This window comes from Salvia splendens, chromosome 4 (assembly GCF_004379255.2).
Source record: "Salvia splendens isolate huo1 chromosome 4, SspV2, whole genome shotgun sequence".
In the NCBI taxonomy this organism is placed as follows: Eukaryota; Viridiplantae; Streptophyta; class Magnoliopsida; order Lamiales; family Lamiaceae; genus Salvia; species Salvia splendens.
Window position 1 is genome coordinate 1,607,989 of NC_056035.1, and position 23,922 is coordinate 1,631,910.

The 23,922-nt window shown below is 38.1% G+C and overlaps 4 protein-coding genes across 6 annotated transcripts; 2 read left to right on the top strand and 2 right to left on the bottom strand.

The window, feature by feature from the left end:
- Window positions 1-1,758: 1,758 nt before the first annotated feature.
- On the bottom strand, window positions 1,759-4,085 carry LOC121798278. Of its 2 annotated transcripts, XM_042197195.1 has the most exons (3): window positions 2,757-4,085; window positions 2,326-2,390; window positions 1,759-2,172 (listed from the first exon to the last, which is right to left on the bottom strand). In XM_042197195.1, the coding sequence occupies exon 1, from the start codon at window positions 3,739-3,741 to the stop codon at window positions 2,833-2,835; it is 909 nt and encodes a 302-aa protein (XP_042053129.1). In that variant the 5' UTR covers window positions 3,742-4,085; the 3' UTR covers window positions 1,759-2,172; window positions 2,326-2,390; window positions 2,757-2,832. The 2 variants fall into 2 exon arrangements, with proteins under 2 accessions (XP_042053129.1, XP_042053128.1); XM_042197194.1 differs by having other exon boundaries at window positions 1,759-2,390.
- A 595-nt stretch (window positions 4,086-4,680) lies between these two features.
- Window positions 4,681-7,511, top strand: LOC121798089 (mediator of RNA polymerase II transcription subunit 6-like). The gene is made up of 5 exons (XM_042196923.1): window positions 4,681-4,953; window positions 5,295-5,469; window positions 5,960-6,029; window positions 6,470-6,579; window positions 6,988-7,511. Exons 1-5 carry the CDS (start codon window positions 4,703-4,705, stop codon window positions 7,135-7,137), a joined length of 756 nt encoding a protein of 251 aa, XP_042052857.1. The 5' UTR covers window positions 4,681-4,702; the 3' UTR covers window positions 7,138-7,511.
- Window positions 7,512-14,531: 7,020 nt separating this feature from the next.
- LOC121797744 (GDSL esterase/lipase APG-like) lies at window positions 14,532-16,297 on the top strand. The gene is made up of 5 exons (XM_042196441.1): window positions 14,532-14,797; window positions 15,103-15,233; window positions 15,337-15,570; window positions 15,652-15,907; window positions 15,976-16,297. The coding sequence occupies exons 1-5, from the start codon at window positions 14,569-14,571 to the stop codon at window positions 16,167-16,169; spliced, it is 1,044 nt and encodes a 347-aa protein (XP_042052375.1). The 5' UTR covers window positions 14,532-14,568; the 3' UTR covers window positions 16,170-16,297.
- Window positions 16,298-16,412: 115 nt separating this feature from the next.
- LOC121797743 (polyadenylate-binding protein 6-like) lies at window positions 16,413-18,782 on the bottom strand. 2 transcript variants are annotated; one of them, XM_042196439.1, is made up of 8 exons: window positions 18,554-18,782; window positions 17,982-18,291; window positions 17,632-17,885; window positions 17,348-17,536; window positions 17,100-17,266; window positions 16,877-17,017; window positions 16,646-16,783; window positions 16,413-16,516 (listed from the first exon to the last, which is right to left on the bottom strand). In XM_042196439.1, exons 1-8 carry the CDS (start codon window positions 18,741-18,743, stop codon window positions 16,460-16,462), a joined length of 1,446 nt encoding a protein of 481 aa, XP_042052373.1. In that variant the 5' UTR covers window positions 18,744-18,782; the 3' UTR covers window positions 16,413-16,459. The 2 variants fall into 2 exon arrangements, with proteins under 2 accessions (XP_042052373.1, XP_042052374.1); XM_042196440.1 differs by lacking the exon at window positions 17,348-17,536.
- Window positions 18,783-23,922: the final 5,140 nt, after the last annotated feature.

Consider the following 23,922-nt stretch of genomic DNA (forward strand, 5'->3'; position numbering starts at 1 on the left):
TGTGAGAATGCATAAACGATGGAAATTTGCTGGATCAGTACCAGTTGGTCTTGTTGATGAAGTTGGATTCCGTTGAATGTAATATTGAAACTGCTATTCAACATTAATTTATAATTAATTTGCAACAGCAACAACTAGCAAAATTTTATGAAAATATTTCCCAACAACCAACTTATGCAGTTTTATAATCAGAACTATATATTATAATCAATAATTCAAATTACGTAGCAGTCGTCGACCACCTTTGAAATCTAAAGTCCATAAATTGAATATTCAATTTGTTGAGAATATGCCTAGCTCGAGATCATCTGTTGACGAGCATGGCATGATGATTGAAGACGAGAAAGAGATAATTGATTGTGAGAGCAGAGCCATCAAGATGCTCAACATGGATAAGGTGCCAACTCAGGGTGAGGACCAAGTACATGCTCGTAGCTGGAACGACGTGCTCACAGGAGAAAAGAGAGATGCCCTTTGATGAATATTATTGTTGTGATTTTGTAGCCTGCGTAGCAGAGTTTTGTTGGTATATTTCTTTAGGTTAAATCAAGATTCTAGATCATTCCTAGCGTAGTATAAATAGAGATGCTATGTAAAGAGTTCATCTAGTTTTTTCAACACATCTATTTCCGGAAATACAGCTATAATGGTTTCTTCTACAAACATGATATTTACTGCTTTTTTTCACAATTAAATCATATCAAATAAATATATCAAATCGTGCTTATATTGCGTGTATAAGTTATACGTACAGTTGCTATATTTATCTTGAAATTATTAAAAGTGGAACCAAATTGCAACTAGACATTCATTGGTTCCACAACTACTACAAGATCCAAGTCAAATGAAAGCAGTTATTATATGAGGTCAAATCCAGCTACTTGCTCTTCTGGAATTTCCTATGGGAAGAAAATGCATGAACTCTTTTTAGCTGGGAAAATACATGAACTAACACTTGATACTTTTTGGCAGTTACATATCAAGTTGATTATCTTTTACACATTATTTGGAAGCTAATTAGCTTGGTCAACAAAAGATCATATCTCAATCTCTTTTAACCAGTGTCATGACGATTAATTTGTCAAGATCCATCATCATCTCACCACTGACTATCTATATTTAGATTCAAGACTGAACCTCCTGACATAATTATAATTCCGTTACGCCAATCAACATGTCAAGACACACTAGATCGATGTTACTAAATATATATATCGGTAAATCCAAGATCTACCTCATGGCATAGTTATAATTAACTCGGATATTGTTCGGTTCAAGAAATAGGTCTACTATCCAAGCTCGGTGATTAAAAAAAAAAGATCATAACAAAATAAATTTTGCTCATTTAATTTCCTAACTTTCCCATGCTATTTGCATTCTAAGTAGATAATTAATTAGATTTTAAATATTTGATATGTAATGCAAATATTTATTCTATTTGATGATCGGCTTGTAAACTTCTCACTAGGTTCCAACCATTGGTATCACTGCTCATTGTTTTATATTATTGGCTGAGTTATTTATAATTTAATATTATCACAGAAAATCTCTCTAGAAGCCTTATCTCCAAAATCTTTACTAGGGCTTCATCACACTTTGGAGTTTCCCAAATTAGTGGGCTCATTTTCAGAATTGGCTCTAAAAGCCCAATAAATGATTCAGTTTTTTTTTTCTGAATTCTGAAATAAATATGTAAATAGATGTACAGAACATAAAAATATCTCACTCTGAAGTCTGAACTGTCTAGTGCCGAACAAATAGTACTCAATGTCACTGCACTCATACAATACACAGAAATACAAGATGCAAAAGGATATGACCAAACTGAATCTTTAAGTACATCCAAACTGAATTAAGATAGAAAAAACCATAGATACACACATTCATATTCTCATAATATCAATGACTTTGGTATTACCTTCTAAGATAAGCTGCTGGATGAAATGATGATGAGGGTACTTACGAAGATGGGCTAAGCCTAGCAGTTTATGGTAATGAAATAGTAATCAAAGTGCTGCTCTTTTTCACAAAATTTTCAGCAATCATCGATTTCCATCATAAATGTTCGGTGTTTATTTACATTTCTAACTTTCCTGAAACAAACAAATAGGTGATCTTCTGTTGCAACTTGTATGGATTTCTGTAGCTTCAAAACTTGTTGTGAAGGCAGCCCTGCACTCATTCGATGTATGGAGCAAACACAAGGTAGAATCAGTCGTTTGTAATGGACTATATTGAATCAAAAATGGTTATTAATACATGAAAAAGATTCGGTGTAACTCGAGATATCTTGATTTCCTATTCTCAAAAATGATGTTTGCATACAGAGTTTTCCCTTGGCATTTATAGGTCAAGATCAGCCCGTCAGTCCTTTGGTGGAAGTGTTAATCCTGCCAGAGAATACGGGACAAGATGTAGTAATTTTGGTAACATACAATAATAATCAACAGAGAAGAGGAAGAAAATGTGAAGACAGGAGCAAATCTTGAAACACAGTGTTCTTTTCACTAAGTTACAGCTTCTTTTCCTACATTAATGTAAACAAGTTACTAAACACTTGAAAAATCTATATTTTTTATGATGCAAATATATTCAGAAAAATGACAGTTGAGAAAAGTTGAATTAGCACTTAGCAAGTTAGCATACATGGAAGTATGATTCCAAACTTGACAGAAAAAAAAATTCATGTAAACTAAAACCATGGAGAATATAAACAAAAAAACAAAAGTTGAGGTGCATTTCCCATAGATTATTACCTAACAAACCTCACATGATTACACCACTTTTCCCTTTACATCCCCCTTTTGCCTCTTTGAAGCCTCCTTTCATCACTCACTCGGTCTTCCACGCGTATAGAAAGAAGCACGTGTCCACGGTCTTTGAGTATCCCCTCGCGGAGTAGTACTTGCTGAGGCCGCTGCAGTCGCTCCCATCGCCCTGACTGTCGCCATCACCATCAGCATCACCTTCGCCCCCGGGCTTGAAGATGAAGAGGCCGTGATCCGCCCCAGGCGGGCAGAACAGCCACGCGTATACGTCCCAGAAGACCTGCACCGGATGCTCGTTCACCACCACGGTCTGGTTGCCCCTGAATTTCCACTGCAAATTCCTAATGTGTATCAACACAATCCCATCTATGCTAATCCACATCTCCGGATCCTTATCCTCCGCGGTCGAGCTCTCCACCACCACGTCGTGATCCTTGCTCTCATCGAACCTCAGCCTCGTGGAGAAGGACTTCTTGCCAAACACATGCTCCTCTTTGTAATACATCAGAGCTTCCACCGATGAAGGCCGAGCTTTGGTCGTTTTATGCGCCTTCTTCTCCATGTCACCGAGCAACAGCACGACCTCCTCCTCGAAGACCAGTGCAACGTAGAAGTCTTTGCTCGGCTCGGGGCTGGAGAATTTTGCTGTTCGTAAATCCCAGTAGAGCTCAAGCTGATTCTCATCGACCATGAAAGTTTTGCTGCCTTTTCTTGACCAAAAATACCAAGGTTTAAGCTCGAGCTTGCACGTGCAAACTCGATCACGCTCCACGCTTTCCACATAGATGGAGAGTGAGTTCGCGATGAGGTTCTTGCTCCACACAGCAGTCACATTGCGCCAGTAGCCGGCGATGTGTGTCTGATACACGCAACTCACGGTGCACTGCGGGATTTTATGATCTTCTAATCTGGCCGGAGACTGGTGCGAAGAGGCAATCGATGGCGCCCTAGAAGAGCTTCTGATGCTAGCCATCCCTTTTCCTTCCGATAATGAATAAAGATTGCAAATTTTTGATCAGGGAAATGTTGGGATAAGATGAATTTCTCTTTTGGGAAATTCTTCAAACAGGTAGCGAATGTGTTTTAACTTGGGGGAATCTGATTTGCGCTGGATCGGATAGACGGCTGTTGGAATCCACAGAGTTTATGGAATTCCAACAGGTTGATAGAAATTAAGAAAAATTCATGGAAATTTCATCTGGGGATTTTTTTTATTAATTCCTATTTTGTTTTTTTTTCTGAGGAGAACAAGAAGACAAGTTATGGAAAAAATTAAATCTGTGGAGGAAAAACATTTTTGTGAGAGAAGAGGTTCTCCTAAAATGAAGGTCTATAATTGGAAATATTTCTTCAGCCTCTAGATTTTCTATAAATGAACCGTCACATTTGTAAAAATAAAAATATAACAAATAGTTCAAGTAAAAAATAGTAAAGTAGGAGAGAATAATATAAAAAATATTGTTTTTTACTTTATTCTATCTCTTACTTTATTATTTATCGCTTTGTCCCATTATAAGTAAGGCTTTTCTTTCTGGCCATTGTTTTGCGAAGATAATAATAAATAGCTAAAGTAGAAAGAAAATAAAGTAAGAGAGAGAATAGTATAGAAGATAGTCATATATAGATTAGTATTATCTTACTTACTTTACTTTATCTCTATTCTAACTATTTATTATTATTTTTGTAAAACAATGTCCGATTTAGAGCGCCTCACTTGTAGCAGGACGGAGGGACTATCATTTTTATAAAATAAGTGTAGAAAAATAAACGGGACAGTTAAAATGAAAGTTGTGAAAGTAGTAATTCAAGGTAGAGAACATAGCCCAAGTGTCAAAATGGACTCTTAACGTTACGGGTTGGCCCATTATTCAGCCCAGAAATGTGCAGTTAAATTTGGTCTTACTTATCCGGACTATCATTATTACTGCACAACCATGGCAGCAACGCCGATGATTCCACCGCCGGGAGATGGAGGCGCGGTTCCATCAACCATGGCTGCTCCGCCGCCTCCAGGAACAGACATGACCAGCATTTGCTTTCGCGATCAGCTGTGGCTCAACACTTATCCGCTCGACCGAAACCTAGTTTTCGATTACTTCGCCCTCTCCCCATTCTACGATTACTCGTGCAATAATGAGCAGCTTCGGATCCGCGCGATTCACCCCCTCGACATCCCCCACCTCTCGTAAGTGCGAATTTCGTTACACTCCAGTAGTTTTGAGGTGCTTCGTTTGAAGTGATTGGAGGAAAATGAGATTCAGATAGTTTGATTGCGATTATTTAGGATTGGAAAGTTGAATAGATGTTTTGCTGAAAATTAAATGCATGCCTAGTTTTGGTAGTATTTAGGATTTGCAGACACAGTTTTTCATTGCGTAATTTGTTTCGGTCTGTTGAAATTGAGCTTAATTATAGTAAAAAAAAAAGTAATTTGCCTCCTGTCTGTTTTATGATTCAGCTTGATTGTAAAAAAATGTAGTTTAGGTGGAGTTTGATGTTTAACTATTGAATACTTTCTGCATGAAGGAAGATGACTGGAATAGAATTTATGTTGAGTGAAGTTTTGGAGCCTCATTTATTTGTTTTTAAAAAACAAAAGAGGGATGGGCCTGAGAAAGTGACGCCTATGCTGACTTACTATGTTCTGGATGGATCAGTATACCAGGCGCCTCAGCTTTGCAACGTATTCGCATCTCGAGTTGTTAGTATTCCTTTACCTGTTATGTTTTACTATTCTTTAAATAGTGCTACGCATTGTTCCAGCATCAGACTGTTTATGCTATTGTGGAATGAATTGGCAGTCTAGGATTTTGGGATAATTTGGTTGAAATTTCTCAACCTGTTTTTCAGTGTATACCTCCATATCTTAGTCCCGCCACTCCTTGTTTGATTGTTTTGGATCATTATTCATCTTTTTTTTTCAAGATTCTGTCTTTCTATTGTTGGGATTTCAAATTTTTAAGTTCAGAGAATAGGAAGATATTGGATGTTGGTCTGTGTTATTAAGAGTTTTTCGTGCTCCTTTCTTCACTGAAATAATTCTCTTTCAAGATCTGTTTTGGTGGGACTGTGACCTGTGTTTTATGCTGGAGTGTCATAGACTTGAGATGATATGCAGTAGCTTGTGCATTGCTAGGCTTTCAGGTATTTCATTGTCTAATGCACTCTAATGCACAACTATGTTCTACCAGGGACGTGCGCTGTACCATATATCCAAGTCATTTAATACTGCAGCGTCAAAGTTAGAGAAGATTGGATACGGTACCTTCTGATATCTATTCATATGACAAAGAATGCTGCAATCCAGTAAACTGCTGCAATGAATAAAAAACTGCAAAACAGCATCTTCAAACTAATCTATATCTGTTCTGCCTTGCATTTTATTTAGACCGTTTTCCTCTTCACTTTTGATCTACACATGCATGAGTCATAAAAGCACCTTAAGCATGACATATCCTCCGGTTCTACCAGTTTATGATTTATAAGCTGGTGAACTGATACTTGATAGAGGAAACTAAGGAAGAGTTACTATATTTTGACCTGTAGGTCCTCCAACTAGTTGAAAGCTCAGGCTTGCATACATAGAGGAAGCTTGTGAATCGCACTGTACCTTTTGGTTGCTAATTTGTTTTTTGAAATCTCACTATCTCAGTTCTTGCTTCTTAAGAGTGTTGTATTCACTTTTGCCTTCCCTGAAACAGTTGATGCTGAAAATGAGAGTGCAAGCTCTGAACCTAAAGCTCCTAAAGAGACCATTAACTTCAAGGAACTTAAGCGTGTAGACCATATTCTTGCTTCACTGCAACGCAAGGTAGACTGCCATCTTGCTTTACTGTTTAAATTCTGGAGTACATTTTATGCCATGATGTCAACATTGTTATGTTCTTATAACAAACTTTTTAAGTGAGGGTAAAGTGAAAACATCATAATCTAGAACAGAAGATATGGAAATTGGTGATCTTGCATGCAAGTGATGCAACCATATTCTTGATCTGATATATTTGATGCTAGATAGGAAACAGACTATTTTCTTTCCATTGGTATCAGTCAATTTGATATTTGATGATGAGAAATTAGTTCCTGTGGCGCTGCCTCTCTCGTTGAACACTAGCTGTTTGCAAGGCGCTTAGCCATTTCCATCTGTGATGCGCATCAACTAAGTACTTGTAAAGTCGATTTGTGATGGAATTATCGCTAACAATATTATATTACTTCTCAGCTGCCTCCCGCTCCGCCACCACCACCTTTTCCTGAGGGTTATGCCCCTCCCACTGCTGATGGGGAGAAGAGCTCCGATGCCCAACAGGAACGGTTGGCGGCTGTTGATCCAATCATCGATCAAGGCCCATCCAAAAGAATGAAAATATAACAAGAGATCTGCATTGGTTCAATTTGGAGAGCACGATCAGCCAACAAATCTCAAAGAACTAACCTTTTGCCAACTGTCAGCCTTTACACTTCCAGTGCCAGCCAGTTTCTAACTTGCGATTACAGGTAAAGCCCCCGACACTCGAGATGATTTCTTACTAGGTTCTACATGATATATTGGAACATAGACAGGTATAGTCATTGTATTTGAATCTTGGATTCGAATTCATGAGGGATTTACTTGTTCTATATTTAATCTGTAAGGTAGTCGCTACTTAACCTTAATCTCGACGGTTCAACCAAGATGTTCTTAAAGCCTATACATGACTTCTATAACCATGACATATGATCATTAAAAAGTACGACCTTATTACATTTTGAGTTGCTAATCCAAAATATTTCAAATTATTAAGATATGAATTCACAAGTGCATTAGATTTTTCCATTGTTGTTGAATCGTTTCAAATGAAGAACACTCATGCTGGTCCTAGTTTAGCCTATATCTCTTGCACATTAATTGGGTGGGCCGAGCCCAATTTTGGCGTTACACTTGAACTTTAAATAACCGGTCCAGTTTGAAATTCTAAAATTGAGATTATCCTCAGTCTTTCAATTTTTTATACCGCTCCCTCTGTTCCTTTATAGTTGATTCATTTTTTCATTTCGGGAAGTTCTCTCATAGTTGAGTCATTTCTATATATAGTTCTCCCTCCGTCCCAAGCTACTCGCACTTATTTCCTTTTTGGGCGTCCCAAGTTACTTGCACTCTTTCCATTTTTAGTAAAAATTTTCACCTACCGTCGTCATTTTTGACTTTCCTATACACTCATTCCTTAATCTCCGTGCCGAAAAGGAAAGGAGCGAGTAGCCCGGGACGGAGGGAGTAATTCATTTCTCTTTCTTACTTTATTCACTTTTTACTTTATTCTCTAAGTTTTTCCCTCTCTTTACTTTTTTTATCAATGTATTTAACACGCTTAACATTCATTTCTTAAACTCCGTGCTGAAGAGTTTCGCCTCAACTATGAGGGAATGTGAGTATATTATTTTGAAAATGATGAATAATGATTATCAATTCTGTCGGATGATCGCTGTTACTCGAGACATTGCACCAAAATGAGTCTATCTGAAGGTCTGTCTCTATTTTGCTCTCGCCAGCATGGTCCTTTGCTTACTCAATAGACCAATAGTAGATTTTGGTGTGTTTTATCAACTTTTATCAATATACGTGAAAAGTTCGTAAAAAAATTTATGTGTCTTAAATATTTACAAAGTACAATCAAAACTAAAGCAAGTGTAGACGATGGAAACGATAACCTATTAAAAAGTATTTTTATTGATAAAACGATGGATTGATACATATATAATGAGGAAAAAAACCAACTTAGAAGAAATCGGTGAACAAAACCCTGAGCTTTGTGTTCTCAGATGGCCTGAGTTTTGTGGATCACCAATTTGAAATCATATAAATTGGTGGAAGTGTAGAGACCATCAATTCCTTGAGACTCAACATCAACCGGCGGTGATCCAATTGGGCGGTTGTAGACACTGTCCACCTGCGTATAGATGAATGGAACATTGTATGTACCTCTTTTTCCGACATACCGAACCCTCACCCGTAACCGTCGTGGTCATTGTGTTGGCAGCGTTCCACTGCAGCTGCGCATTTTTTATCTTAGCAGAGGCCTCATCAATGGAGCCGTCTTTGTCGACGAAGGGCAACGTGGGCACCCCCGTTTCCAGCGTATAGCTATGGGCGAAGGTGTATTCCTTCGTGTCCTCATATGTGAACGAGAGAGAAAAGGTTACATCCACGTCCTGGCTGTTGACCACCGTGGACGACCATGCCGTGTGAGGTGTCTCGTTGAATACGCGCCCGTACTCGACTTGGTATCTGACGTTATTTACCAAACTCTTCGTCACCAATTCCTCCACCTGTTAGTAAATTATCGAACATTAATTTTCCTTTTTAACAGTTTTTTACACATTAATTTGAATACATCCCTATATAAAATAATCGAAATGGGTGTGGTTTGATGGTTGATATGGAAGCCTCGTGGCATTTAAAAATTAATAAAATAATCAAAAAGGGTAAAAATGGTAAAACACAATTGTACATGACTTCTGAATATATCTTCAAAAATTGATTTTTTTTAAAAAAAATAGAATAACAATATATGGTTCAAAATTTAAAATCACAATTTGAAATTTATTTATAGAACCTTAAAATGCAAATTTAATGTTCTTCATGTTTCTAAATATACCCTTCACCTACCATTAGCAACAAGGCATGGGGATAATTATAGTTCCAAAATAAAAAAAAGATAAAAGAGGTTTATATTAGTTCATATACTAATATGTATATATCTTAATGTAAATGGTTTGTGTCTACGAAGTTTTTCACTCTAATCTCATTATCAACGTTCATATATAAATGCATTCTTTCCAACAAGTATTCCTTTGATTTTTTTTAGTGCAAAATGCACAAACCCAAAAACAAGGTGAGCATAAGTTCAACAAAAGAGGAAGATGACACATCAGCATTCAGCAAGACCTTCAAGTAGAGATGTCCAAGGTTTACGGTTCGGATAATTAATCACGAAACTGTAACCGACGGTTACGGTTTCGAACCGGAACCGTGAGATTTAAATAGAACCGAAACCGCCACTTTTGAAACCATGGGCTGGTTCAAGTTCTGAGATTTCGAAACCGAAACTGTGCCAGGACCCCAAAAAATGCCGGAAACCATAAAACTGAACCAAAACTGCACAAAAACCGGCGAAAATCGGTGGTACAAAACTGAACTACACTGCAGAAAACCGTCGGTTCTGAATCGAAACCGGAATTGTAACCGCGAAACACGCTCAAGGTTCGGTTCTGGTTTGAGATTTTTCGGAATCGGAACTGGCGGTTCCGAACCGTAACCGGTGGTTCCGGAACCTTGGGCATGTCTACCCTCAAACAACAAAAAGGAACGCAAACAGTGAAAAAGTTAAAAACAAAACATAGCGACCCCTAGCTACTCAACAAAAAGCAACGTCAGATAGCAAGTACATATACTTCAAACTTGGATTATTGATTGTTCTTTTGCATTTTAAGAGCATTAGCAGTGGGCCCCCTAAAGCCCGGCCTATGCACCGCCACGTCAGCATTTTATCCTCCTACCCTTCCACCTGCAGTGGGGCGCCCTATAAGCTGCCCTAAAGGCCACCCTATAGGTTTCACTATTAATTTGTTAATTAATTTAAATGTTTTCAAATATGTCAATGTAAAATAATTAAAAAAATACCACGATCAATTAAAAACGGCAAATCCTACATTGATTAAAAAAAGTTTTACACGAGTTAGAAATGGAAAAAAAGTTGACTACTCTACAAAAGTCCTAGCTTGCGGCGCAGCTCATCGATCATCCCCTGGAGGTATTCGGCTTTGGCCGGGTCCTGACATTGCATGAGGGCGTTGTGCGTGTCCAACAACGTCCTTCGGTTGGCAGTCGCTGCCAACTCCGGGTAGGAAAGTACCGAGGGGTCGGGGCGGCGGCCGCGGCTTGCGAGGAAGATGTCGCCTTCGCCTTCCCCTTGTTCTTCACAGCCTTGACGCCAATGGGACGTCGGGAAGATACCGGTGTGCCGGAACTCTCCTCCTCCCCGTACATCGTCCTGTTGAGGTCCACCGGATATGCGCCGCTTTCGCTGCTTGTGTAAGCACTGGCTTCGGTGGTCCTCGTCCTCTTTGGCGCAGCCGATGGCAGAATCCCGCCCTGGAACTTCTGCTTGTCCTTCAAGAGCGCCCAGATGTTGAAATGCTTGAAGTCGTCGTACATTGACTGGTACGACAACAACGCTCTATCGCGCACATCGCTCAAGCTCTCGCCGCTTCTCTGCTCTCTCGAGCACTTCTCGTACTCCGCCGAGAACAGGTTGACTTGCTTCTTCACCTGATCCCAGTGCTTGCGGAGCTGCTCCCTATGGCGCTTGTACGCACTATATACGAAACCCTATTACTTAGGGTTTTTCTTTTTGGGCTTCAGATTTAAGAAACAAATTGTTTATAAAATTAAGTAAAGAGAAATATAGAGTAAAGTGAGAGAATGAATAAATAAAAATGATTAAATGTGTTTATTTTTGCTATAAATGAAAATGATTCAAGTAATATGGTATAATATCCAAAATTTAATATACGGTTCAAGTAAAATTGGACAAATGGAATAATAATTGATAGCATTATATGCATAAAGATAGATTTCATCACAAGGAAACTTGGTGCGAAGATGATTCAAAACATAGATATAGAATCCATCAATTATTAGTAGTACTTTATTTATGTGTAACGATCCATTATGTAGTTACTTTTTATGACTGGGCCAATAAGAATTTTGGACTGAATGAGAATAATAATTTAACTCATGGCCCAGTTGAGTCCAGTACTGTATAAGCCTTAATATGACTTACCCGATTTTCAATTATAAATTTGAGATTACAAAAAGATAGACAAAAACATGCACACTCTAGTCTCTCCTCAAATTTAGACATTTTACTACTCAACGCATATATTTTTCTAACATTAGTTTAAAAAGAAAATTTAAAATTTGTTAGTCCTTTATTAGTTATAACTCTAATTCCACCAATAATTATATGCAGAAATACATACCGTCACTAATTCCGCCAATAATTAAAGAATGATAGCTCTCTGTCACTAATTCCGTTGGTAAACCTTACTTTTTTTTGTGTTACTCAAAACTCAATTAATTAATAAGAGACTTTCATGTGTATAAGTAAAAATTTAATGATCCGAACATATTGATCGTGTGTTCGATGGTGTGAGGCGGCGGCGGTGGCGAGCGGCATGAATCATTTGGGATCTGAGGTGTGGGCAGGCGAAGAGTGGAGGAGAATGGGTTATGTGTGCACATGAGATTTGTCTTGGTTGATAGGGTGTCCATAAAACACTAATTACCTGCTCAAAATTCAATTAATTAATACTTGATAGGTCAAATCAAATTTGAACCTATCCCATAAACATATCTATTCATCAGAGCCCATGCTAATCCCAATAATTCTTTTCTTTAATAAATTACCAGCAAACAAGATTAATAAGTCAACCCAATTCAAATCTCTATTTAGTTCTACCATCTTCGAGCATTAATCCAATTGCATAAACACTATAATCAATAATGCAAACCTAGTTCTTTTTCTCTCCTTTTGCTGTACAATTTTAGTTGACAAACTAAGTACTAGTAATAAATTGTCACAATAAACTCATGGAATTTGTTAGTTACATTTTTTTCTTGGACTTAAGTTTATATTTATTACATCTTGGTGCATATGTAAATTCTATGATAACTGCACATATATACATTAACTCCAAACTCTCATGAGTCATAACTGCACAAAAATAAGGCCAAGATTGTCTAGCTTAACTTTTCAACCATGTAGTATGTCCAGCCAATAACAATTGTTGAAAGAAAAAAGAAAAAGGAGAGATAATATTTATATAATTATGATTGGTTGGACATAATATGTGACAATATGTCTGAACCAGCAATCGTAATGTAAGCATCACATCTAACTTAAAAAACTATGGGTTAATCTTGATAAATAAAAAATAAAAAGTAAGACTCAAGGTATGACTTTGAAGAGGAAATAAATACAGATGAATGGACTAGTCTATGTCTACAAATTAGGTTTCTAAACTATTGCACCAAATCCAATTCGTATTATTAATTAAGGGTACGTGAATCGTGATTATGACATTTAGTTATGCCCTTCAAAAATTATAGCTTCACTTTTATGCACATGGTATTATATTTTCGATTAAATAAAATATTGAGGCCGAAAATGGCGACCAACAATAATATAGAAGAAGTCTAGGATAGAAACAGCTACAAAAGCAATGAATTCAACGTAAGAGAAAATCAAAAGCTCTGTCCATAACCACTACAAAAACAAAAAAAAAACAAAAAAAAAATCAAATTTCAAATTAAACCATGCATATATAGTAGTATTAGGTGTATGACTTCAATTGAATTTAATAGGCACGCCGTATAAAGGGACCTAGCCTGATAAAAACATTACACTTTAGTAAAGCTAAAAGAGAGCGGACATGTAGTCAAGTTATTAAAGTATAAAGTTTAATCGAATCGAACAAAATAGTACTCCTTATGTCTCATAGTAGATGTCACACTTTCCTTTTTAGTTTGTCTCACAAAAGATGTCATATTTCCTCTTTTGGAAAAAGTTTCCTCTCACATCAATTATAAAATTATATTTTCTCTCATCACTGAACACACAAAACAAACATCTCATAAAATCTCGTGTCATCTCCCAAGTATGCCACCTTCTTTGGGATGGAGGGAGTACTATATAAACGAAAAAAACCAAAAAAATCCAACATGTAAACAAAAGTTAAATGCTCTATCTAAAATAACCATAGAAACAAAAGTAAACATACAAGACACAAGAAAACAGAAAGCTCACGTCATGGCGTTAACCGTCAACCTCATACACGAGAGAGGAGCGGGAAATTACCACATTATTCTTTGGCAATACTTGACTTTTGGGTGCGTCACAATACCAAATTTTCATCCCAAAAAAATTTACTATCATCAACCCATAACTTTCCCAAACGTGTGTACTCCAAAATTCATTATATTTCATTACCTATTTATGTATTATGTCACACACTATATCTACTTACAGCCGAGTGTCAACTTCATGAAGCTTTAATATCTGCTTGGCAGAAAATAAGTGAAGACACACAGTTGTCCAATGCACACCGCGTCAACGAAATTAAATCTCATCACATGCACACATTATTACTAACATATATCTAATGCATTTTCTGTCTATATCTCTCCAACCACTTCTCTGTTGAGATATTTCAGCTTGTTATATGATCATAATTGTGTCAACTAACCAAAAAATTATTTGAAACATGAGAAAAGCTCAAGTTATGTACCATTGTAGATATAGACATTTTATGTTGAGGGGTCCAAAATATATTTGACATCCTATTTTTGAAATCGAAACACAAATCAAAATTAACTCTATTGTATAAATAGACGATGAACACAACCTAATTGGTAAGATATTTCGCCTACATTCATCGGTAATTCGAATGATCACATGGCTAAATAAGAAACCATTATTAAATCTCTTTTTAAAAAACTCTATAGATGTGTCGAGGGGCCGGATTTGGAAAGAAATAAACCATTAACTCAAATAAACCATTAATCCAAAATAAATAAATAAATAAATAAAAATGTGTAATTAAGATACCCTATTCACTCTACTCACTCACCACACATCATCGCCTTCAATGCGGCAGAACTACCTTTTGAGCCACTCATTAATGGTGCTCATCAACTCAAACTCATATAAATTCGATCTTCTTCATTGGTACTTCGAAATATTATTTTTGAAAAAAAAAAAAAATGGGAGCTTTTTTAGTATACACAATAGCAATTGCTGCATTGTGCAGCCATGCAAACTCTCAGCTAGTTCCGGCTATCATCACATTCGGAGATTCAACGGTCGACGTCGGAAACAACGACTACATTCACACCATATTCAAGGCCGACCACCCTCCCTACGGCAAGGATTTCTCCAATCGGGAACCTACCGGAAGATTCTGCAACGGCAAATTAGCCACAGATATCACAGGTAAATTAAAAACTACTCCCTCTGTCCACGAAATAATGACTCATTTACTTTTAGCACTCCCTTTGTCCACGAAATAATGACTCATTTACTTTTAGCACGTGTTTTAGTGAATTATTTGAGATTGTAATTTTAAATTGTCGGACGTGTTAAGAGTCCACTTATTAAAAATAGAATAAGTTGTAAATATCGACAAAATAAATCGATAGGCGGGAGTACTTTTATCGTGAAAACTAAAAACACAACACGATAAAATTAATTATTCCGAAGAAAATGAAATGAAATGAAATGAAATTTTCTCCGTTCAGCTGAGAATCTCGGATTCACAAACTACGCTCCGGCGTACCTGAGCCCACAGGCGTCGGGGAAGAATCTTCTCCTCGGAGCCAACTTTGCGTCTGCTGGCTCGGGATACGACGACAACACGGCCGAACTAAGCGTGCGTAAAAATCAAATCTCTCAATCTTTTATTTCCACTAAAAACAATTTTTCTTTACTGAGGTATATATTTGATTTTGTCTCATCGTTTTCGTTTCGTGCAGCATGTGATTCCACTATCACAGCAGCTGCAGTATTTCAAGGAGTACCAAAGCAAGCTAGCAAGCGTTGCCGGTAGCAAAAACGCTTCTTCAATCATTAAAGAAGCGTTATACCTCATCGGCGCCGGCAACAGCGACTTCTTGCAAAACTACTACGTCAACCCTTTCCTCAACAAACACTACACCGTTGATCAATACTCCTCCATTCTCATCAACATCTTCTCCAATTTTGTCACGGTAAATTCACCATTTCATTAATTTACCATTTTCAACATCTTCAACCAAAAATCTCAACATTTATATGATGATTTGGAACAGAGCTTGTATGGACTTGGAGCAAGGAAAATCGGAGCTACTTCACTGGCACCAACAGGCTGCCTCCCTCTAGCAAGAACCATATTCGGGCAGCACGAAAAGGGCTGTGTATCGAGCTTCAACACCGATGCTCAGCAGTTCAACAAGAAGATCAATGCAGCTGCTTCCCAGCTCAAAAAGCAGCTGCCCGGCTTGAAGCTCGTCATCTTTGACATCTACAAGCCCATTTACGACCTTGTCGCCAATCCGAGGAAATATGGTACTATCTTTTTCTCACTAAACTCACTCAATGTGCTTCCCCTGCATCTTCTGATCTCTCTTCTGTAGGCTTCGTGGAGGCGACAAGAGGCTGCTGTGGGACGGGGACCGTGGAGACGACATTTCTTCTGTGCAATCAGAAGTCAGGAACTTGCAGCAACTCCTCGGAGTTTGTGTTTTGGGATAGTGTTCATCCCTCTCAAGCTGCAAACCAAGTTCTAGCTGATAGTCTCATCATTGAAGGAATCTCTCTTGTTGCTTGATACAATAGTACACGATTTTTCTCTTGTGTTTTACATCTTCAGTGAAAGAGTTTGTGAGCTTCTGTTGTATTATTTGCTGTCATGTTGTCTTTACACAAGCTACTCAATCAACAGTGGTTATATTGGAATGGACAGTTTTACTCTGTTTCAAGGTAGTAATGAAGCATCAGATCATATCTCACTAAGCAAAATATGACTCTATGTGATCAGTTTGAGGTTCTAAGATATCAACAACTAGACATTGTAAAGCATCGAAAAACTATTTCACGCCTTCGGATTCAAACAGTGCCTCACTGTGCGTTCGCTTCCATAGTGGTTGAGACCTTAGGGCTAGGGGATCCTGGCTTCTGAAAGAAACAGACAAGACAAAGCAGTGTTCAGTTATCCAAAATTGAAAGATTTAGATGTATTGTTTTCTAAAATCACTATCTTTAATAACAAAAACAGAAAAATAGGTATCATTAGTCATCACGAACCTGAAGCGAACTACTGGAAGACAGATCCTTTCCTTTGCCATTGCTACCAAGCTTCACTGGAGACGATAGTTTTGTAAGCTTTGGCACCTCCAAATGCCCTTCACACCAAGATCCATTCACAGCAGCAACTACCTGGGGCTGTGTTCATCACAAGAGATGTATAACTAACTAGTCTTCAAGAGTTATTTTCTAGACTTAGATCACAAAATTTGACAGTTTTATATCTCTTACAAAATTCGGAGACTTGTTGGCAAAGTGTTCCTTCCCATCACCATTGCCACTGATCTTCATAGGGGATAGCAGTTTTGGGGCATTCAGCATCTCCACGTACCCTTCTCGCATACATCCATTCAGAGAAGCAATTGTCGAGGCCTTTGCACATCACAAGAGATGATATAGTTAACTATTCATCAAGAAATTACATCCCGAAATAAACAGTTGAAAAAGTTCTTACAAAGGCGCCTTTGCCATGACTACTAGTAAAGTATTGGTACACAGTGGAAGGCAACGGGGTGCTCGGTTGCTTGAATAGAGCTGGACATTTGAAGTAAGTATAGTCCAGGACAGGTTTAAAAGGCTTATGCAACCTGATCGCTTCTTGCCCTTCCAGCTGACGTCCAGCTGAAAACAAGAAGAGAGCCAAATAAGGTCAGAAGAATCAAGTGACTAAAACTTTACTTCAAATCAAAGTAGAAAGCATACCGGAGTTTACTGCTCCAAAATCACGGATCAAATCTTTCACACGAACATGCCTATTGAGATTGACTACAGATACAGGTGAAGCCATTGACTCTCTACTGTGATCATTAGAGTTAGATCCAGACATTTGTCTAAAATTCTTTCTAAATTCAAAATTCTTCATAGCTCTAACAACAACGATATTCTTCGATCCTAAACCAGGGAAATGTATGGCACTTAGTTCAAGTTCAACCATGGAAGTAAAATGACTAATGGAACAATTTGTGAAGATAGTTGAATATTGTTACCTAGCTTTTCTCCATTGAGAAACACCATGGCTCTTTTAGCCCCTTCGTGCGAATCAAAGTTGATAAAACCAAATCCTTTTGATTTCCCCTTCTCATCCTTCATTATGACACCATTCACGACATTCCCATAATCTGAAAATTTAGCTTTGAGGGCATCTTCTGTGATATCCTCGTCGATATTTTTCACATAGAGGCCTTTGAAACATCCCTCTGCACCATTCCTCTCACTCTGTCTGAGAAATTTGGAGACATATCTGACAGAGAAAAACTAATATTATAGCTCTATCTGTGTGCGTGTGTCAAGAAAGTACATAAACAAGAATTTAATTACAGAAAAGGAGCAGACTCACAACTTCTTGCCAGCAAGAGAAGAATCATGAAGAGCAGTGCGAGCTGCTACAGCGGATTCCTCTGACTCGAACTGAACGAACCCGAAACCCTTACTAATTCCGTTTTCACTAGCAACTTTGCAAGAAACCACAGAACCATATTTGGAGAAAACTTCTTCCAATAAGAGACTGGTGATCGATTTGTCAAGATTCTTGACAAAGAGGTTCCCATTGTTGTTTTTTCTCGCAACTGGGTCTCTCTCATTCCACATAACCCTAATCGGTTTACCCTTCAGCAGAGTGTGATTCACGCATTTCAGAGCATTGAAAGCTGAAGAAAGTCCCCAAGAATTTAATCAGAACTAGGCGAATTCAATCACATCTCAATTAAAAAAAAGCCGGAAACTAGCTATAAACATTTCAACAAACACATAATCGACACTTACACTAATACTATAGGAAGTGATAAAATATCAGTTGAATATGGCGGGAAAATTAAAACGCAATCAAGGGCATGATCAAATTAGAAACCCCTGAATTCAGAAGAGATGGAAATTCTTAAGCAAACGCAATGGGGGGGGATAGAAATGTACCGTGGCAAGGAAGCCAGAAATTGACGTAAGCGTAGCAGAGGGATCTGCCGGAGGGCTTGTGGCGGCAGAGATGGACGGAAAGCAGCGGAGCGACGCGTGAGAATTTGTCAGTGAGATCTTTCTCGACAACATCCGGGTGTAGATCGCCGACGTAGAGTGAGGTTCTTAGCGTCGTTTCGTTCGCCGCCATTTTCTTGCTTTGGAAGAGAGAGATGGAGAGGAGAGGAGAGGAGAGAGAGAGAGTTGAACTGAATTTAAAATTGGAGGGAGAGGTTATCAGCTATAACTGATTTAAGCAGCTGCAAAGCGAGGGGTAGGATTGTCTTTTAGCGACCTATCTCATCTATGCTTTTGTAACGAGGTCTTTTCTACTTTTGTTCAAGCCGAATAATGAAATTCCATTTTAATGAAGGAGATTAGACTTATTCCGGAAGAGGGAGTGACGCATAAGGGTTATGCGTCGTTATTAATGAAACGCACAACCCTTATGCGTCTTTGGTTAATGACGCACAAGGGTTATGCGTCGTTTAACGACGCATAAGGGTTATGCGTCTTACTCTAATAATGCATAACCCTTGTGTGTCACACTGGTTAGTATTCTTGCCTATCACGTGGGTGACCCAGGTTCGATCCCCGGCAACGGTGCATTTTTTTTAATTGATTAGTATTTGATAAAAATGAGTTATTCTAAACATTTGTTTTTGGCAAATACATATTACTCTTATAAAAGAATTAATTAAAGACGTTAATTGGAATTATTTTACGAATTTGATAGACACTTCGCATAAGCTTCTTTTGTTACAAACATGTCTCAAATAATTTCATTTGTATAATGGCTTTGACTTGGCCAAGCTCCATTTAAAATGAAGTAGTATTAAATCAGAATAAATGGAATCTAATAATTTTTGGAGTCACCGATGTTTTATCTATTTCAATGCTTAAATAGACTCACACAAGTTTTTGTGTCATATTAATGCATTTATAAGATATTTCGCATTATTTTTTTTACACGTTGTGGGAATTTTATTTAAAAGAGGGCATGCTTTTGATTTTGTTTCAATGGAATCAAACTTCATAATTTTTATTAACTTCAGAAATTAATTATAGTATTGTGGAATAAGATTAATTATGAATTTAAGTATATTTCATTTAATGGTTTTGTTATAATTATAGTTACTTTTTAAAGTTTGTGTTGATTTTAAAGTAATCGAGGGTGATAAACATAAACAATAAGAGTAATATGTATTTGCCAAAAACAAATGTTTAGAATAACTCATTTTTATCAAATACTAATCACTTAAAAAAATGTGCTGTTGCACAGGGATCGAACCCGGGTCACCCACATGATAGGCAGGAATACTAACCAGTGTGACGCACAAGGGTTATGCATCATTAGGGTAAGACGCATAACCCTTATGCGTCGTTGAACGACGCATAACCCTTGTGCGTCATTAACTAAAGACGCATAAGGGTTGTGCGTTTCATTAATAACGACGCATAACCCTTATGCGTCACTCCCTCTTCCGGAATAAATTTAATCTCCTTCATTAAAATGGAATTCCATTAACATGATTTACCAAAAAAAGAATTTTTCCCTTTTGTAACTGGATACATTTTAATGAGTATTCATTTACAATCTTGCTAATGGCACAGTGTTTATCATAATTTTGTAAAATCTAGTATATACTAAAAATAATATATCAAATTATTAGTGAGTAACTTTTTGAATTAGATATAATAATGCTATCAACTTGTATTAAGTGGCGAGAGAGAAAAGATGATGATGGAGTGCAGTTTTAGTGTGTGTGTGGTTACTAATAGCTTTATTAATGAATCAAATGAATTTCTAGAAAATAAATCCAAGTTCTACCTGTGTTGACTTCAAACTATTTGTGAATCACTCAACTACAAGTAAGAAAAAACTAAATAAAATGAAGTGATCAAAATGCTTCAAAAGAGACTGATCTAGGACAAAATCCCTCAATGCCCAAGCATATTTCACCAGTTCAGATTTTGCCGGGGAAACTTCATAGCCAGTTATCGTGCCGAAGCTTCTGAACATACTCAGAGAACTATCACCACTCATTATTCGAGAGCTCTCAGCCAACGGAGCCTTCTCTACATGCATATGCAAGCCTTTTCCTCCGAGTTGCTAGCGAGCCTTTGAAGGATCTCCACTTTCTGAGCCTTTGAAGGTGATCGAGATTTTGCCTCCTCATGATCTCGACCACCTTCAACAGCCTTCGTCAATCTTTCTTGTAGCCTCATGATCTGCTCCCTGTCTGTTCAGCTTCAACCCAAAGCCTCTTCCTCATCCGTGTCATCTTGTCTTGCGTAGATTCAACCTATGCAACGACGTTTCCATAAGCAGCCACTTTGGCCAGCAATCTTTTGTTATCTGACTGCAAGGACTCGATCATGAGGTTATAGAGCTTAGCCTCCATATTTTGCACTCTCAGCCGGTTTTGCAGCTCCAAGAGCATCATCCATTCCCATGTTATATTCGTTCACGAGCTGATCCAGCTCAGTGATGAGAAGGCCGTCTCTGTCTCCAACACTTCTACCCTCACTAGAGTTGTGAATCTTAATCAACTACAAAGGTAGGACATGATCACTCATTGGTTTGCAAGACCAAAAAATAGGAAACTACATCATCACAACCAGAGAACGAAAACAAAGCATGTAAATCTACATAGCTAATCCAGCTATTACAATCAGCAACAGGAAATGAGATGGTGAGTTTGGAGATGAAGTGGAGAGGGTGCTTGGTGGCGGTTTAGTCCCAGGTTATCCCTTCTTTGATCGCACCAGTCTTTCTTCGTAATGCATACAAGCTCTACTTTTATTTATGCAGTTTTCTGGGAAATCATAAGTTGAAAAGGTAAACGATTCCAATCCAGTGAATTGCTACTAAATTGGTTTACTTGGATAAAACAAGAGGGTGGATTAATGACTGACTAACTGATAACATCAGTTAGAAGACATGATCTTATATTGTACTATTGTACTACCTCCGTTCGACATGAGATTTTATGTAGTGTTGTTTCGTGAGTTAAGAGGAGAGACTAAAGTATGAGAGAAAATAAAGTACACAGGGTAGTGTTTCCATTTTAGGAAATGCTTCGATTTGAGTGGAACGTTACAAAAAGGAAAATGCTTCAATTCAAGTCGTAGTAAAATGTTGACCTGTGAATATTAGATGTTTTGCGTTGAAAGAAGTGGGTTGTTTGTATAGCATTTGGGTCATCCAGCCTTGTTTTGGATGATCTTTCACATGCTGTCCATTTTTCTTCTGTGCTTGTCGTTTTTATTTTTTCTACTTTTTTAGCGGTTGTGAATGTTGGTGGTTTTTCACATGCTGTCAATAAAGTAAATCTTTTGGACTTGCTTCGTTCATAACTATGACCTGTGGTGTTACATATTAGTATTTGATGTTACTCATTACACAAAATGTATATCAAATACCATTAGTTCATCTTGTCTTATTGTTCAGTTTGTGGTGCCTTCTTTAACAGGATATTCTAGAACAGGCTCAGCCTCTTTCTCCAAAGGCTTTAGTTATTGATTCTATTCAGACAGTGTATTTAACAGGAGTGACAGGAAGCTCTGGAGGCGACATGCAGCTTCTAATTTTTCTTCTTTCTTTATCATCCAAATGATTATATGATTAGTCGTAGATTGTAACCATTTTGTACTTCAGCCTTACAGAGGTTTGCTAAGAAGACAAACATCCCCGTGCTTTTGGTAGATTTAAATACTCTTTGAACTTTATTGCATAACATTTTAATTTTGTAATGATAGACGCTTCTAGGGATTGTGATGTTATTTTTCATCCTGAATGTAGATTGGTTATATCTACTTGAATCGTTATATTCAATTGACTAGATATCATCATCTTCCTTCAGCTTCTTGGAATTCCCCATACCACACGGCATAGCATTCATTGCAGAAGTTGGTCTTGGTGGCGAACCTCGTATGGTATGTCAAATATATTCTTCTGTTAAGGACCTAAATCCCTAACGATCCGATAAAACGGACAATAACGAGATAAAGATAATCCGGCGCCCGTGAGGGTCGGCGGAGATAAAGATCTGGGCGGCTGTGCGCGGGTTCCAACCCGTCGGGCAACGGCTACAGATCAGATATACGTTCCGGCTGTGCGCGGAGACCTTCCGTCGGGCAGCAGGTAGCGTAGGGAATTACGGATTCAAAGCATAACTCGGGGCATTTGGCCAAAATAATAATATTCATTGATTCATTGTTGGATGATTAAATATGATAACAAGCTCTCCTATTTATAATAGTAGAATACTACCCTAACTTATTGAATAAGAAAACTAAGATATGGAAAAGATATGGCGAATCAAAAGATACTAAATAATTGAGATTTCCTAGATGTTAAGGGGATCGTATCAACTCCCCACGGTTGAAATTCACCTTGTCCTCAAGGTGGGAACCACGAACCATTGACGAGAGTTGAAAGCAAAAGCTTTAGCAAGGCGTCTACTCCTGGATCAAACACGTATCGAACAACGGAATGTCTCCCTTTATATTCTTGCATGGAATGATTGCTTACCAAGCAGATGTCCCACTCGTCCTGTGTATGTCCCTGCAGCAAACACTTGAAATCCCTGTCGACATCTGACAATAATGTAGCAGCAGACAGAGGCGCTGTTGAGAGGATGCTATTCACATCAGAGCTGCACGACCAATATATTTCTTTAGAAGCTGAAACCTGGTAGTCTGCCGGACTTACAGCTCTATCCTCCTCAACTCCATGCTTTTCACCCAGCAAGGCAATAGACGAAATCGATACACCAGTAGTATCCGAATTGGAAGCATCATCGCCACATACATCTTCCACTTCTGTCTCGGATTTAGAGTCCATAAAAAGCATACTGCCCAAGTCTTCACAATGCTTCTCTTTATCTTCTAGCAATGTCTCCTCCTCTTCACCAATCTTCTCATCATATACCCCAACGAGCACTTGCAGCGGCGTATTGTCGGTCTCGACGATTTCTTCTAGGGACTCGTCATTTGGTACAACAAGATTAGCACCCCCATTGTGAGCAACGCTGTCGGGAACATTCTCAACTAGATTATCGTCATCAATATTCTCCTCATCCTCATCAGCGTAGCAGAGCAATCTCTGCTTGCACACATGCCCTATAATCCACTTCTCGGGGCAATAGTAACACAAACCCAGACGGCCTCGTTCAGCCTTTTCCGCTTGTGATACCTGAATCACCGCGGGTCGCGGCCGTTCTCCGTTGCAAAATACAATTGTGTTTCGGGTGGTTATTTTAGGAGAGGGGGAGTGACTGGGGTCGACTTAGCTAAACGCACCAGTCGACAGAGATGTACGATGT

Bases quoted from the DNA above. Each gene is read 5' to 3' on its own strand.
- LOC121797743 (XM_042196439.1), bottom strand. From the start codon at position 18,743: ATGGCGGCGAACGAAACGACGCTAAGAACCTCACTCTACGTCGGCGAT. The intron at 17,537-17,631 runs GTAACAATATTC...TCCCTGGTTTAG, and splicing joins TCTCAATGGAGAAAAGCTAG to GATCGAAGAATATCGTTGTT. The intron at 16,517-16,645 runs GTTCGTGATGAC...TGTTTCTTTCAG, and splicing joins CTTCCAGTAGTTCGCTTCAG to AAGCCAGGATCCCCTAGCCC.
- LOC121798278 (XM_042197195.1), bottom strand. From the start codon at position 3,741: ATGGCTAGCATCAGAAGCTCTTCTAGGGCGCCATCGATTGCCTCTTCG.
- LOC121797744 (XM_042196441.1), top strand. From the start codon at position 14,569: ATGGGAGCTTTTTTAGTATACACAATAGCAATTGCTGCATTGTGCAGC. The intron at 15,571-15,651 runs GTAAATTCACCA...GATTTGGAACAG, and splicing joins TCTTCTCCAATTTTGTCACG to AGCTTGTATGGACTTGGAGC. The intron at 15,908-15,975 runs GTACTATCTTTT...TCTCTTCTGTAG, and splicing joins CGCCAATCCGAGGAAATATG to GCTTCGTGGAGGCGACAAGA.
- LOC121798089 (XM_042196923.1), top strand. From the start codon at position 4,703: ATGGCAGCAACGCCGATGATTCCACCGCCGGGAGATGGAGGCGCGGTT. The intron at 5,470-5,959 runs GTTAGTATTCCT...ATGTTCTACCAG, and splicing joins ACGTATTCGCATCTCGAGTT to GGACGTGCGCTGTACCATAT. The intron at 6,030-6,469 runs GTACCTTCTGAT...TCCCTGAAACAG, and splicing joins GTTAGAGAAGATTGGATACG to TTGATGCTGAAAATGAGAGT.